We start from the raw sequence: 15,912 nt of genomic DNA, 5'->3' as shown, positions 1-15,912 counted from the left end.
TGTTTGTTTGCTAGTCGATGTGGCCTTCTGTGAATACAGCGTTAGGCTTGAATACGTTTTTAGCGTGTGTCGACATTCCAATAACGCCACTTTAGCGAGCGGTTTCAAAATGTAAATGATCTTTATATTAAACTGTACTACAAGTCAATATATTAAGACAAAAATTAAAGTGTATGCCGTTGAATTTCAATATTTACATGAGGGTATTAGGAGCTCTCTAAAGTGCTGCCATCTTTTTTGGCGGTCCCAAGTGACTCCCCTGTTTGTTTTTATTAATCAAAGCTATTCTCCTGGCTTGACAGGGAAAGGTTGGTATCTCATCTTCCCTGGGATGAGATGAAATGGTTCATCCTGTCTGAACAAGATGACTGGAGCTGTTGAGAGAATGACATTAGTTCTGCTCTCTCTGACTGTTTATGAAAACATTACAATATTAATTGGTCAATCAATAAACAGAATGTCATAGTAGGGTCGTTCCACCTCAAAGCACAAGAGGATTTCGACACCCACCATCTCAGATTATGACATTTTTCTGTAGTTAGAAACCGATAAGATAAGCATTTCTGCAAGATTATTTTGTTGAAGTATAATGTGATTTGATCTTGATGAAGCTAATTGATTGCACCCAAATTGGCAATTTCAATTTATAGGATTCATATAATATTCAATAAATATAGTACCCAACTTCCAATTTGCAAAAAAAAACTCTATTATTAAGATGAGAGGAATCCAAATAAATGGTAAACCGCCGCCCACCATAATGGCCAGTATACACTATCAGTTCTCTATGTTTGACAAACTGTATGAAGCTGCGACTTGGAGTATTGTTTATTCATACTATGTAATGTATTCTCAGTGAATTTGGTGATGTTTTTCCCACCTTGGTCAGAGAAATTAGCCATTTGAAGCCACTTGCATGTTCCCCATAAATTAAGTGCAAGTACCAGGTTTTACCCACTAGATGCCGCTGTTCCTGCTACTGCCCTTTTATCAATTTTGCCTACTCTCCTTGAATGTTCCAACAAGAGGCAGCTCTCTGAGAGGGCTATCCCTATGGTGCAATTCTCATATGAAGCCCCAAAAATGTGAGAGACGGTCAAAAACGTAAAGTTCCTCAGCGTACACATCTCTGAGGAGCTGACATGGTCAACCACACAGACATCATGGTGAAGAAGGGACAACAGAGACTTTTCAACCTCAGGAGGCTGAAGAAATGTGTCCTGTACCCGAGGGCCCTCACAGTGTTCTACAGGAGCACCATCGAGAGCATACTGTCGGGTTGCATCACAGCCTGGTACGGTAACTCCACCACCGCTGACCGCAAGGCGCTACAGAGAGTGGTACACTCAGCCGAACGCACAGTTGGGTGCACACTGCCTGCCCTCCAGGACACCTACAACACCAAGTGTTGCAGGAAGACCAAGGTCATTAGGGACCTCAGCCACCCGAGCCATGGACTGTACTCCCCGCTTCCATCACTCAGACACGGGCAGTATAGACGCATCATAGCAAATACTGAAAGACTGACCAATAGCTTCTACCACCAGACCGACCAATAGCTTCTACCACCAGACCATCAGGCTGCTGAATAGCCATCACTAGTCAGCTACATGCTAACCCTATCCCCTTCCTGCACCTCCGGACTTCCCACCCCTGCAACCCTGTGCATGTGGCTAATAATCTCTCTAAGTCTAGGAGCATAATGTAGGATGGGTTGTGTTATTGTTATGTTACGTATTGTCTTGTTGCCTAGTTTTTATTGTAAGAGAGTATGAGGCCCGCCTATGTGGGAGTTCCTTGTGTGAGGAAGGCATTTATCACTAAGCTTGTGTTCCCACTGTAGGAACTTCTGAGCAGTTGCGGAAGGGGGGTGTAGTATGTGTCTCTCTTCGGAGCGGCCTCAAGTTACATTTTGTTCCTCCTTGTTTACTAATCACTCATCTGCCGGAACAGCCATATTTCTTGGAATGATGGTGGGGTGAGGAGAGAGCGGGATTGGTGGAGGAATGGAGGTGGGAGAGTTTCCAGGGATCGTCTCTGCTTCTCTCCCCCTTTCTCTTCTGTCACACACCAAATTGCAGCCGTTCCACTTAGCTCTCCACAGGGCACAAAACTTCAAGAGGCTAATTTCAGAGCTTAAGTCTGATCTTGCCCTAGCAGAGATAACACACACACACAAGCTCACACACATGCGCAAGCTCACACACACACGACACAACCAGGAGAGTAATCACAGAGCTTCCAGTAAACACTGATTAGCTGAGTGTTGTGCCCTTGAAAAAGCTCTCTATAGGAGCTCTTTACCACTTCCGAGCCCCACACACACACAACCACATCACCACATCCTGCTCCTCTGACCCCGTTTGTGTAAACACATACAGACCCACTGGCAGAGGCGAGGGGCAGTTGTTTTCCATTAATTATTAGGCTATGTTATGCTCTGCTGTATGTTTTGGTATTTTATTAGGATCCCCATTAGCTGTTGAGAAAGCAGCAGCTACTCTTCCTGGGGTCCACACAAAACATGAAACATTGCGTACAGAACATTAATAGACAAGAACAGCTCAAGGACAGAACTACATACAGTGCATTCAGAAAGTATTCAGAACCCTTCCATTTTCCCACATTTTGTTACGTTACAGCCTTATTCTAAAATTTATGAAATTAATTTTTTCACTTATAAATCTACACACACTACCCTATAATGACAAAGCGAAAACAGGTTTTTTAGACATTTTTGCAAATGTATTAAAAATAATGACCCGATACCTTATTTACATAAGTATTCAGACCCTTTGCTATGAGACTCGAAATTGAGCTCAGGTGCATCCTGTTTCCATTGATCATCCTTGAGATGTTTCTACAACTTGATTGGAGTCCACCTGTGGTAAATTCAATTGATTGGACATGATTTGGAAAGGCACACACCTGTCTATGCATGTCAGAGCAAAAACCAAGCCATGAGGTCGAAGGAATTGTCCGTAGAGCTCCGAGACAGGATTGTGTCAAAGCACAGATCTGGGGAAGGGTACCAAAAACATCTGCAGCATTGAAGGTCCCCAAGAACACTGCAGCACTCTGCCAATCAGGCCTTTATGGTAGAGTGTCCAGATGGAAGCCACTCCTCAGTAAAAGGCACATGACAGCCCGCTTGGAGTTTGCCAAAAGGCACCTAAAGACTCTCAGACCATGAGAAACAAGATTCTCTGGTCTGATGAAACCAAAATTGAACTCTTTGGCCTGAATGCCAAGCGTCACGTCTGGAGGAAACCTGGCACCATCCCTACGGTGAAGCATGGTGGTGGCAGCATCATGCTGTGGGGATGTTTTTCAGCGGCAGGGACTGGGAGACTAGTCAGGACCGAGGGAAAGATGAACAGAGCGAAGTACAGAGAGATCCTTGATGAAAACCTGCTCCAGAGCGCTCTGGACCTCAGACTGGGGCGAAGGTTCACCTTCCAACAGGACAACGACCCTAAGCACACAGCCAAGACAACGCAGGAGTGGCTTCGGGACAAGTCTCTGAATGTCCTTGAGTGGCCTGGCCAGAGCCTGGACTTGAACCCGGTCGAACATCTCTGGAGAGACCTGAAAATAGCTGTGCAGTGACGCTCCCCATCCAACCTGACAGATATTCCAAGCTTGTAGCGTCATACACAAGAAGACTTGAAGCTGTTATTGCTACCAAAGGTGCTGTGGGGACCTAAAATGTATTTCCATTCAAAGCCTTTTTTCCCTAACCCCGAAACCTAACGCAATCACAAATATTTCATTATTTTACCATCCTTTTGGGGATTTCCGGTAGCCACAAGGATAGTAATGTGCGCGCACGCACACACACTCCCAGACATAGAATCTCCTCCATGGGGCTCGTCTCTCTCTGATTTAGGTCAAATTTGTTCTCATGAAATCGTCTTGCATATATTGCATAATGAATATTCAAAACATACACAAAGCAGTTTGTTTGTACACTGTTTTCTTTGGCATTAGATCTCTTTTTCTAATCATAACATTGCTTTAAAGGGTACTACTGTATAAACCAAGAAAGAATTCCACAGTACAAAGATAAAGAAGTGTCCTTCCTTATAATACCCCCACTGAATTTGCTGCAAAATGGAAAGGGTCTATCACTAACTTCAAATCAAATTGTATTTGTCACATACGCCGAATACAACAGGTATTACAGTGAAATGCTTACTTACAAGCCCTTAACCAACAATGCCGTTTTAAGAAAAATAAGTGTTAAGTAATAAATAATTAAAGAGCAGCAGTAAAATAACAGTAGCGAGGCTATATACAGGGGGAACCGGGACAGAGTCAATGTGCGGGGGCACAGGTTAGTCTAGGTCATTGAGGTAATATGTACTTGTAGGTAGAGTTAGTGACTATGCATAGATAATAAACCAAGAGAAGCAGCAGCGTAAAAGAGGGGGTGGGGGACAATGCAAATAGTCCGGGTAGCAATTTGATTAGCTGTTCAGGAGTCTTATGGCTTGGGGGTAGAAGCTGTTAAGAAGCCTTTTGGACCTAGACTTGGCACTCCGGTACCGCTTGCTGTGCGATAGCAGAGAGAACAGTCTATGACTAGGGTGGCTGGAGTCTTTGACCATTTTTAGGGCCTTTCTCTGACACCGCCTGGTATAGAGGTCCTGGATGGCAGGAAGCTTGGCCCCAGTGATGTACTGGGCCGTACGCACTACCCTCTGTAGTGCCTTGCAGTCAGAGGTCGAGCAGTTGCCATACCAGGCAGTGATGAAACCAGTCAGGATGCTCTTGATGGTGCAGCTGTAGAACTTTTTGAGGATCTGGGGACACATGCCAAATCTTTTCAGTCTCCTGAGGGGGAATAGGTTTTGTCGTGCCCTCTTCACGACTGTCTTGGTGTGTTTGGACCATGATAGTTTGTTGGTGATGTGGACACCAAGGAACTTGAAGCTCTCAACCTGCTGCACTACAGCCCCATCGATGAGAATGGGGGCGTGCTCAGTCCTCTTTTTTTTCCTGTAGTCCACAATCATCTCCTTTGTCTTGATCACGTTGAGGGAGAGGTTGTTAACCTGGCATCACACGGCCAGGATAACTTGATCCAGAAAGGAGAGATCTTACTAACATGTTTGTCTGTCTCCCTCTCTGTGTCTCCAGGACCTGTCCTGCATCGATGACCTCTCCAACAACTCTCTGTTCTCCTCTCCGGCCGACTCTCTGTCAGAGTACGCCGATGCCCAGGCCTTCATCCATGCAGACAACCTGGCCCATGTGCCCACGTTATGGGACATAAACACACCAGCACAGAGCCAGCTGGCGGTGAGGGGACCCGACTACACACACAGACTCTCTATTACTTTTTATGTTTAGATATAAACAATTTAAAAAAAAAAAAATTTAGCAGACGCTCTTATCCAGAGCGTCTTACAGGAGCAATTAGGTTTAAGTGCCTTGCTCAAGGGCACATCAACAGATTTTTCACCTAGTCGCCTCGGAGATTCGAACCAGCAACCTTTTGGTTACCAGCCCAATGCTCTTAACCACTAAGCTACCTGCTACCTGTCTCACTCATACACACTTACTCACACAAACACGTCAGAAAACACTCTCACACATAAGCTGTTTTATTTTTCTCACACAAAACAACGAGACATGCATCACCACATACATGCGTCACCACACACTACTACCTAGATAAAAATAGCTCTGCCAACTAACACCACTATGTTCATACCCACACATACATGCTCACTCTAAAAACAAGACCAAATGTCTGTGTGCTTAACACTCAACAGCAATTCTCAAATACAGGTCATGTACTGTAAGTAAGTAGGAAATGTTGCCTCTAACCACTGATCCAGGGTCAAATATGTTTACAACCCATCTCCGGAAAGAGAGCATGTTAGGAAATATGTTCTAGTTGTATGACTCAGAAATGGGAACATTTTGTTAGTTTGTCTTTGTGTTTTCCCTATTGATTCTGTTATTATTTTCTCCATTATCTATCATTATATATTCTACACACTTTCTGTGCCCTTTGTTGCCACTGGCTTTCACTGACAAGCTGACAAATCACAGTCTCTTTTGTTGTTTTTCCCAGACGTTCTGACATTCATGACTCACAGGACTCTGGTGTGACTTGCATCTTTTCATTTGGTTTGAGTTTTGTGTTTGTTTTTTGTTTGTTCTCCCTGCAGCTAAATGCCAACAGGTTTCAGGGTTTGAGCAGTTTGGAGGATATCTCTGCCATTATCAGCACCCCACCTTTGGGAGGATACCAGGTAGCCTCAACCCTCCAAATCTAATCAGGCCTAAATTAGTCAGGTGATTGACTGAGGGCCCCAATTTGACAGGCACAAGAATGTGGAGATGGAGCCAAAACTGACTGCATCATTTTAAATATGCGACACTAACTTCAAAATAAGTTTGGCATAAAACTTTAAACCCACGTGAATTATTGCTGCCTTTTTGCGGACATTCCAATTGAAATATTGTGTAAATATATTGAGTAAAACAGTCGGTTTTGGTAACTTCTCTGTCACTCTTAGTGAGCCCCTCGTAGAAACACTGAAGTCTAATGGTCTAATGCTCTAATCTATCCAATCAGGCTCTTATTTACCTTATTAATGAGCATCAGGACAAGTAATTGCAGGTCAGCTAATTATCTCTCTGTCAACCCTTTGACCTGTAACCATCCACTATGATTTAGACCTTTTAATTTCACCTCATATCTATCTTGTTTCTGTCTTGTCCAGTTGGTTGAGGTTATTTTACTTATCTCCTTACTCATCTGCGCTGATCTGAAAAGAGGGGCATTTGCTTTCACTTGTCCAGTTTTATCATATCAGTTTAGATGGACAAGAGAAAAAATATGGACAGGATATGAACTACATTACCCATATCCCCTTTGCTTCTGCAGGCTCAGAGAACCCAGACCCCGGCAGAAGAGGAGGCAGAGGAGGAGGAGGAGGAGACAGAGGAGCTGGGACATGTAGACACCTACGCCGACTACAAACCATCCAAATGTACGCTGCCCTACACTCTACTCTCAAGACACAACATGTAGTCCCGGTTGACCTATTTATCTGGTTGCCGTTTTAGTGTCTTTCTTTATGTGGAAGGAATTTGAATTTTGCAATAGTAATATTTTTCAGTGACGTTAGTACACATAGCTACTCATACATAAAATAATAATACAATCTGATACTGATAGTCTGTGAGGGATTTAGTAAGATTTTGCCTGTCTTTTCAATCTTTAAATTATCTCTCACTCTCTTTTGTCCTTCCTCAGCCACCATAGGGATCTCCCACCCAGACATAGTGGTGGAGACCAACACGCTGTCCAGCGTCCCTCCTCCTGACATCACCTACACTCTGTCCATTGCTGACTCCACCATCAAACGTGGCCTGCTCTCCGCCCTGCAGCTAGAGGCCATCATCTACGCCTGCCAGGTAACACACCTCTTTATCACTTCTGACCCCTGACCTCACACATCTGGTCTGGCAGGAACAAGTTCAAGTATGTTCACTGTATTTACTGTGTTATCTTCTTCAGCTGTGCTTTTGATATCTCTCTGTGTAAGTTGTTCAAAATAATGCAGTGGTTTATTCGATGCCGGTCTTTATAAGAGTGTCTACTAAATGACTAGAATGTGAAGCGTTAGTTAGCGATAATGTGTGTACAGCAACAAGTTCAAGTTTTATCTTGGAAAATACAGTATGTGGGCCATAAATAAAGGGTATATTATACAATGTTTTTTAAAACTCTTTCTACTGTATTGTTATCTACTTTAGCTGTGGAGTTATCTCTACAGTGGCTTGCGAAAGTATTCACCCCCCTTGGCATTTTTCCTATTTTGTTGCCTTACAACCTGGAATTAAAATGGATATTGGGGGGTTTGTATCATTTGATTTACACAACATGCCTACCACTTTGAAGATGCAAAATATGTTTTATTGTGAAACAAACAAGAAATAAGACAAAAAAAACGGAAAACTTGAGCATGCATAACTATTCACCCCCCCCCCCCCCCCCCTCTTTTGCAGCAATTACAGCTGCAAGTCTCTTGGGGTATGTCTCTATAAGCTTGGCACATCTAGCCACTGGGCTTTTGCCCATTCTTCAAGGCAAAACTGCTCCAGCTCCTTCAAGTTGGATGGGTTCTGCTGGTGTACAGCAATCTTAAAGTCATACCACAGATTCTCAATTGGATTGAGGTATGGGCTTTGACTAGGCCTTTCCAAGACATTTAAATGTTTCCCCTTAAACCACTCAAGTGTTGCTTTAGCAGTATGCTTAGGGTCATTGTCCTGCTGGAAGGTGAACCTCTGTCCCAGTCTCAAATCTCTGGAAGACTGAAACAGATTTCCCTCAAGAATTTCCCTGTATTTAGCGCCATCCATCATTCCTTACATTCTGACCAGTTTCCCAGTCCCTGCCAATGAAAAACATCCCCACGGCATGATGCTGCCACCACCATGCTTCACTGTGGGGATGGTGTTCTCGGGGTGATGAGAGGTGTTGGGTTTGTTCCAGACATAGCATTTTCCTTGATGCCCAAAAAGCTCAATTTTAGTCTCATCTGACCAGAGTACCTTCTTCCATATGTTTGTGGAGTCTCCCACATGTCTTTTGGCGAACACCAAACGTGTTTGCTTATTTCTTTCTTTAAGCAATGGCTTTTTTCTGGCACTCTTCCGTAAAGCCCAGCTCTGTGGAGTGTATGGCTTAAAGTGGTCCTGTGGACAGATACTCCAGTCTGCTTTGCAGCTCCTTCAGGGTTATCTTTGGTCTCTTTGTTGCCTCTCTGATTAATGCCCTCCTTGCCTGGTCCGTGAGTTTTGGTGGGCGGCCCTCTCTTGGCAGGTTTGTTGTGGTGCCATATTCTTTCCATTTTTTAATAACGGATTTAATGGTGCTCCGTGGGATGTTAAAAGTTTCTAATATTTTTGTTTAACCGAACCCTGATCTGTACTTCTCCACAACTTTGTCCCTGACCTGTTTGGAGAGCTCCTTGGTCTTCATGGTGCCACTTGCTTGGTGGTGCCCCTTGCTTAGTGGTGTTGCAGACTCTGGGGCCTTTCAGAACAGGTATATATATACTGAGATCATGTGACAGATCATGTGACACTTAGATTGCACACAGGTGGACATTATTTAACTAATTATGTGACTTCTGAAGGTAATTGGTTGCACCATATCTTATTTAGGGGCTTCATAGCAAAGGGGGTGAATGCATATGCACGCATCACTTATCCGTTATTTATTTTTTTGAATTTTTTGAAATAAGTTTTTTTTTTTCATTTCACTTCACCAATTTGGACTATTTTCTGTATGTCCATTACATGAAATCCAAATAAAAATCCATTTAAATTACAGGTTGTAATGCAACAAAATAGGAAAAACGCCAAGGGGGATGAATACTTTTGCAAGGCACTGTATGTTCAGTATTTGTTCAATATATTATGCTGCTGTTTAATTGAATGCACGTATTGTAAGTCACTCTGTCTACTAAATTACTTAAATATGACATGAATATGTTAGTCATAGTGTGTGTCTGTGTACACATGTGAACACTGTGCTCCATGTGTGTTCCCAGCAACATGAGGTGATCCTTCAGAACAACCAGAGAGCAGGCTTCCTGATAGGAGATGGGGCCGGAGTGGGGAAGGGCCGTACGGTGGCTGGCATCATCCTGGAGAATTACCTAAAAGGAAGGAAGAAAGCACTATGGTAAGACACTAGATTCCTCCTACTATTACTCCACTCAATACATTACCCAGTCTAACTCTGTTTCTCCCTACCTAATAGTTATATCTTACCGTTACGTAGGTGGGCGTCTCCCTGCCTAATAGATTTAAGATTGAGTGGTTTCGATTGTAAAACGTTAGTTGTAGTGGATATTGCGTCAGATTGGCCTTTGTGACCTGCATTAGAAAGCATCAATGATAGTCAGTGCCATTGATTACTACCAACTCTGAAATCAACCTATTCAGTTGTGCGTCATGTTTATTTTGTAAAGATGCACTCATTTCTCCTCTTCCACCCCTCAGGTTCAGTGTGTCCAATGACCTGAAATATGACGCAGAGAGAGATCTCAAAGACATAGAAGCTCCCACTATTCCTGTGCATGCCTTAAACAAGGTGAGGTGATGAGAAAGGAATATGGCAAACAACCATTACAATTACTGTATGTTTTTGTCATCTGAGGTTCAGTAAGAACAAATGCTGTCTGGTTTAACCTCTGCTCATGTCGCTTTCTGTAGATAAAGTATGGAGACACAGCTACCTCAGAAGGAGTCCTGTTTGCGACATACTCTGCTCTGATCGGGGAGAGTCAAGCAGGAGGGCAGCACCGCACCAGACTCAAGCAGATCCTGGACTGGTGCAAGCCCGGCTTTGACGGAGTCGTATCCTTATACACTACATTACCACCTTGGTCGCTACTAACCTGATAATATCTAATTGTAGATCGTCCGGGTCCGTAGCTCTGTCATGGTTTCTGTCTACACGTAGGATTGTTGAGCTTTGTGTAGAGACCAATCAATGCACTGGCCATGCTAGACGTACTGCATGCTCTAACCGCTATTACTGAAACTAGCCCTAAAACAAGAACAAATACTTCCTGATGAAATTGCCAGTCTAGCATGGCCATCTAGTCCAGTGACTACCAATTATCTGAGAACATAAGTTTTGCTCAATCAGCATGTTTACACTGGGCAGGTTCACACTGTAGCAGCGTTTTGCCCTTGACCATGTTCCTAGATTGTGTTTGACGAATGCCACAAGGCCAAGAATGCCACGTCCACCAAGATGGGCAAGGCCGTGCTGGACCTGCAGCACAAGCTGCCCCTGGCCAGGGTGGTTTACGCCAGTGCCACAGGTGGGCCTTTCTCACACTTTTCCTGTACCTGGATGACTGTTTGTCTTCTCTTTCCCTATCGCTCTTTCTCACAATGCCTGTACTTTAGGACTGTTTGTCTACCTGTTCCGTCTCAGTTTTCCCTCTCCATCTCATTCAGCCTGTATTTGTCTTCCCTCTCTTCCAGTCTTTCTTTCAATTTCTCTGGGTCTCTTAGTTACTCTTTCTCTCTCTCGATCTCTCTGTATCAATGTCTCACCGCTGCTTCGCTCTCTCGCTCTCTCTCTGCTTTCTCTCTCTCTCTCTGCTTTCTCTCTCTCTCTGCTTTCTCTCTCTCTCTCTCTCTCTCTCTGCTTTCTCTCTCTCTCTCCTCTCTCTCCTCTCTCTCCTCTCTCTCTCTCCTCTCTCTCATCTCTCTCTCTCCTCTCTCTCTCTCTCTCCTCTCGCTCCTCTCGCTCCTCTCTCTCTCTCTCTCTCTCTCTCTCTCTCTCTCTCTATCAATATCTCACCCCTGCTTCTCTGTCTCCCTCCAGGTGCCTCTGAGCCAAAGAACATGATTTATATGAGCCGCCTGGGGATCTGGGGCGACGGCACGCCCTTCAAGACCTTTGATGATTTCCTGCACGCCATCGAGAAGAGGTCTGGCCTCATTCCACACATTCACTGTATCTTACCTGTATCTAATTATTAAAATGTATATGATTTATCTATGTTGTGAGAATGACATCTCGTAATGGTGTGGCTACCAGACCAGTCCTGGTATTTAGAATACAACTGACAGGCTGTCTGTGGTTTGGATTTTTGGTTGACAGGGGTGTGGGCGCCATGGAGATTGTTGCCATGGACATGAAGGTGAGCGGGATGTACATCGCCCGGCAGCTGAGCTTTTCAGGGGTGTCCTTCCGCATCGAGGAGATCGGCCTGGACGACGACTTCAAACTGGTCTACAACAAATCTGCCAAACTGGTGAGAGACTGAGAAGACATATGTGCGTACATGCGCACGTTAGGGCCGGGAATTGCCAGGGACCTCGCGATACGATATTATCACGATACTTAGCTGCCAATACGATATGTAATGCGATTCTCACGATTCTATATGTATTGCGATTCGATACTTTGATCACTATATATATATATGTGTGTGGATATACAGTAGCAGTCAAAAGTTTGGACACACCTACTAATTCCAGGGTTTTTCTTTATTTTTACTGTTTTCTACATTGTAGAATAATAGTGAAGACATCAAAACTATGAAATAACACATATGGAATCATGTACTAACCAAAAAAAGTGTTTATTTAATATTTTAGATTCTTCAAAGTAGCCACCTTTTGCCTTGATGACAGCTTTGCACACTCTTGGCATTCTCTCAACCAGCTTCATGAGGAATGCTTTTCCAACAGTCTTGAAGGAGTTCCCACATATGCTGAGCACTTGTTGGCTGCTTTTCCTTCACTCTGCGGTCCAACTCATCCCAAACCATCTCAATTGGGTTGAGGTCGGGTGATTGTGGAGGCCAGGTCATCTGATGCAGCACTCCATCACTCTGGTTAAGTGTGACTTGAATTCTAAATAAATCACAGACAGTGTCACCAGCAAAGCACCATCACACCACCTCCTCCATGCTTCACTGTGGGAACCACACATGCAGAGATTATCCGTTCACCTACTCTGCGTCTCACAAAGACACGGTGGTGCAGCAGAGGTAACTCTGGGTCTTCCTTTCCTGTGGCGGTCCTCATGAGAGCCAGTTTCATCATAGCACTTGATGGTTTTTGCGACTGCACTTGAAGAAACTTTCAAAGTTCTTGAAATGTTCCGGATTGACTGACCTTCATGTCTTAAAGTAATGATGGACTGTCATTTCTCTTTGCTTATTTGAGCTGTTCTTGCCATAATATGGACTTGGTCTTTTACCAAATAGGGCTATCTTCTGTATACCCCCCCTACCTTGTCACAACACAACTGATTGGCTCAAACGTATTAAGAAGGAAAGAAATTCCACAAATTTTACTTTTAACAAGGCACACCTGTTAATTCAAATGCATTCCAGATGACTACCTCATGAAGCTGGTTGAGGGAATACCAAGAGTGTACAAAGCTGTCATCAAGGCAAAAGGTGGCTACTTTGAAGAATCTCAAACATAACATTTAACACTTTTTTGGTTACTACATGATTCCATATGTGTTATTTCATAGTTTGTCTTCACTATTATTCTACAATGTAGAAAATAGTAAAAATAAAGAAAAGCCCTGGAATGAGTAGATGTGTCCAAACTTTTGACTGGTATTGTATATGTCTATATATATCTATATATCTGCTACAGAGAGACGAGAGAGCATGAGAAAACGATCGGTCATGGAAATAAAAGTGCTGAAAACAAATTGGCTCCCTATTTAAAAAGATGGAGAATAAGCTATGAAGGAAAGGTACTGGTGTTTTGGTGCAGGTATCACCAATTAGCGCAAAAATAATATTGCAATATTGTCAAAACGATACGATATATTGTCAAAAATAATATCCCGGTATGTAACTATTGATCCCCCCCATCACCAGTGTGCATGCAAGTAGATGTGTGGTTTGTTTTTATGTGGAGAAATGTGAGCTGTGACTGCATTTGTATGTGTGTAGGCTTTTTGACTGCTAGTACATTTACCTGTGTGTAGTAGTGGTGTGTGTAGAGTGTGTAACTGCCCTGTTACAGTATGTCTAAAGATGTGAGTGCTAGTGAAGTGACTTATATGTGTGTGTCCTCCTCAGTGGGCGGAGGCTCTGGCCGTGTTCATGTGTGCGGCGGATGAGCTGCGTCTTGTCAGCAGGAAGTCCCTGTGGGGTCAGTTCTGGTCGTCTCACCAGCGCTTCTTCAAATACCTCTGCATCGCCGCCAAGGTTCGCTGCCTGGTGGAGCTGGCCAAGAAGGAGCTGAAGGCTGGCAAGGTGAGACTGACCAGCACTTAATTCATCCTTTATTTAACCATGATAGTCATTTAGATGGGAATCTCTGGCCAAGAGGCATTATCACAATTATCCATGCATTTGAATGGGAAAGAAAATAGAGCCATGTTTTTCCTGGTTTTTCCTTGTTGATATGTTTAAGTGTGACGCTCTGCTCATGTGTCTTGTTTCTCCCCTCCCCAGTGCATTGTGATTGGTCTGCAGTCTACAGGAGAGGCCCGAACCAGAGAGGTCCTGGATGAGAACGATGGACACCTGGACAGATTTGTATCCGCAGCAGAGTAAGTCTTGTGTCCTTGGCTCTCTGAAGCCTTGGATAAGTACAGTATTGGAGCAAATTGATCTTTGGCTCAGCCCTGATTCAACCCTCACACACAACACCACAGCTTTCATCTAGTGTAAACGGGACTTTCCTGTCTGATGTGCCTGTGGTTTTCACATGACTCATCAAATCAAATTTTATTTGTCACACATACGTGTTTAGCAGATGTAATAGCGGGTGTAGCGAAATGCTTGTGCTTCTAGCTCCGACAGTGCAGTAATATCTAACATGTAATATCTAACAATTTCACAACATATACCTAATACACACAAAACTAATTTGTTTGTTGCCGGGTACAAAACCGGTTCCTAGTTAGAAGGCATTCCATTTGTCACTCTCCAGCTTCAGTCAAAAGTTTAGTCTGAACCGTTCACTTTTTTCCCTTAGAACACACTACCTGAGGGTGTAGGATGAATCTTCCCTTAGACACTGTTCCAAATTCAATTATGCTCTTTTCCCAGCTAATGGTTAAGGGCTAGGATTTGGGGAGGGTAAGCTGATCCTAGATCTGTACCTGCAGTCATGTTCTACCGGGAGCATACCTGGGTGTCTGTCTGTCTGGACCGTCTGTCTGTCTGGGCCGTCTGACACTGGAAGACATGAAATGTATATGATAAGGTCAATCAGAGCTGACATCCTGTCAGCCTTCCACAGTGTTAGATTAAGATGATAACCATCTGTCTGTCTGGTTTTTTCTCCTCAGGGGGGTGTTCAAAGCTCTGGTACAGAAACACTTTCCCTCCGAAAAGCCGAGGAGAGAGAAAGCGCCTGGAAACAAGAGAAAACGTATGTCAACTAAAATACTAAAAGCTCTGCGCTCCCCTGGTGAGGTGCTTTGTCTAAATTACCATTTTGGGTTGTGTCTGGTCAAGAATTTGCTTAAATAATGGGTGTACACGTATTCGTAACCAAACCGTTCGGTACGGGGACCTCAGTTCTGTCTGCAATGTGAAGCCAAATGAATACATAAAAAAAAAACACTAGGCCTATAGGACGTGCCTACGCTGCGTTGTAGGCCTCTGCCTCTTGAGGCTATTCCGTTAAAACAACTAGAGCCTATGTGCACATTGTAATCAAAGTTAAAATCTTAATTGGCACATTTCAAACTGTCCTTTTGTGAGGCGCAGCCGGGAACTAGTTCTGTACGACGGTGAGTGGTTTGGGAACATTTTGCCTTCCCAGTAGATTACAACTGCGATGGACAGTTGTGGATAAAACGTTAACAGTATGACGCCACGCTGAAAGAGAATAGCCTATGCAGCTGCCAACACCTCAAATATGTTGACACATTTACATCGACATCGTCCCTGTATACCATCTCTGTATATACGTTAACATGATAACCAAACCGGCTCTGCGCATGCATGTTCATTCAGTCTATCCCCACCAGACGTGTTCATGACATACAGGTTAAAATACCAAAACCAACTGTGAACCAACTATATTAATTTGGGGAGAGGTCGAAACACATATAAAACATAGTTAGCTTACTGTTGCTAGCTAATTTGTCCTGCGAGATAAACATTGGGTTGTTATTTTACCTGAAATGCATACAGTATGGTCCTTTTTTTTTATGGATCTTTGTCGAATTTTGACCCATTTTGTGTCACACAAAATCGTGTGTTCTCTACTCTGAAAATGTATCCATAGATAAAAGGGGAAACCTTGTTAGTTTTTAGTTAGTGGATTTTATATGGCGATTGGCAACCAACTTTAAGGTGCATTACCGCCACCAACTAGACTAGAGTGTGGACCTCGTTCATCTTTCAATCACCCATGTGGGTA

The 15,912-nt window shown here is 43.6% G+C and overlaps 1 protein-coding gene across 3 annotated transcripts in view; it reads left to right on the top strand.

Annotated features, from left to right (window-relative positions):
- The window catches only part of sbno2b (strawberry notch homolog 2b), a 128,809-nt gene that overhangs the window by 101,312 nt on the left and 11,585 nt on the right, over positions 1 to 15,912 (top strand). For all 3 annotated transcript variants that reach the window (XM_084163352.1, XM_084163353.1, XM_084163354.1), the window contains 13 exons: positions 5,143 to 5,304; positions 6,183 to 6,266; positions 6,905 to 7,010; positions 7,277 to 7,437; positions 9,585 to 9,718; positions 10,039 to 10,129; positions 10,252 to 10,395; positions 10,751 to 10,868; positions 11,381 to 11,486; positions 11,660 to 11,813; positions 13,611 to 13,787; positions 13,989 to 14,086; positions 14,831 to 14,913. In XM_084163352.1, the coding sequence (XP_084019478.1) occupies positions 5,143 to 5,304; positions 6,183 to 6,266; positions 6,905 to 7,010; positions 7,277 to 7,437; positions 9,585 to 9,718; positions 10,039 to 10,129; positions 10,252 to 10,395; positions 10,751 to 10,868; positions 11,381 to 11,486; positions 11,660 to 11,813; positions 13,611 to 13,787; positions 13,989 to 14,086; positions 14,831 to 14,913 (1,618 nt within the window). The remainder of the gene's footprint in view (positions 1 to 5,142; positions 5,305 to 6,182; positions 6,267 to 6,904; positions 7,011 to 7,276; positions 7,438 to 9,584; positions 9,719 to 10,038; positions 10,130 to 10,251; positions 10,396 to 10,750; positions 10,869 to 11,380; positions 11,487 to 11,659; positions 11,814 to 13,610; positions 13,788 to 13,988; positions 14,087 to 14,830; positions 14,914 to 15,912) is intronic.

Source organism: Coregonus lavaretus, assembly GCF_964263955.1.
Source record: "Coregonus lavaretus genome assembly, chromosome: 6".
NCBI lineage: Eukaryota > Metazoa > Chordata > Actinopteri > Salmoniformes > Salmonidae > Coregonus > Coregonus lavaretus.
This window is presented reverse-complemented; position numbering and strand designations above follow the sequence as displayed.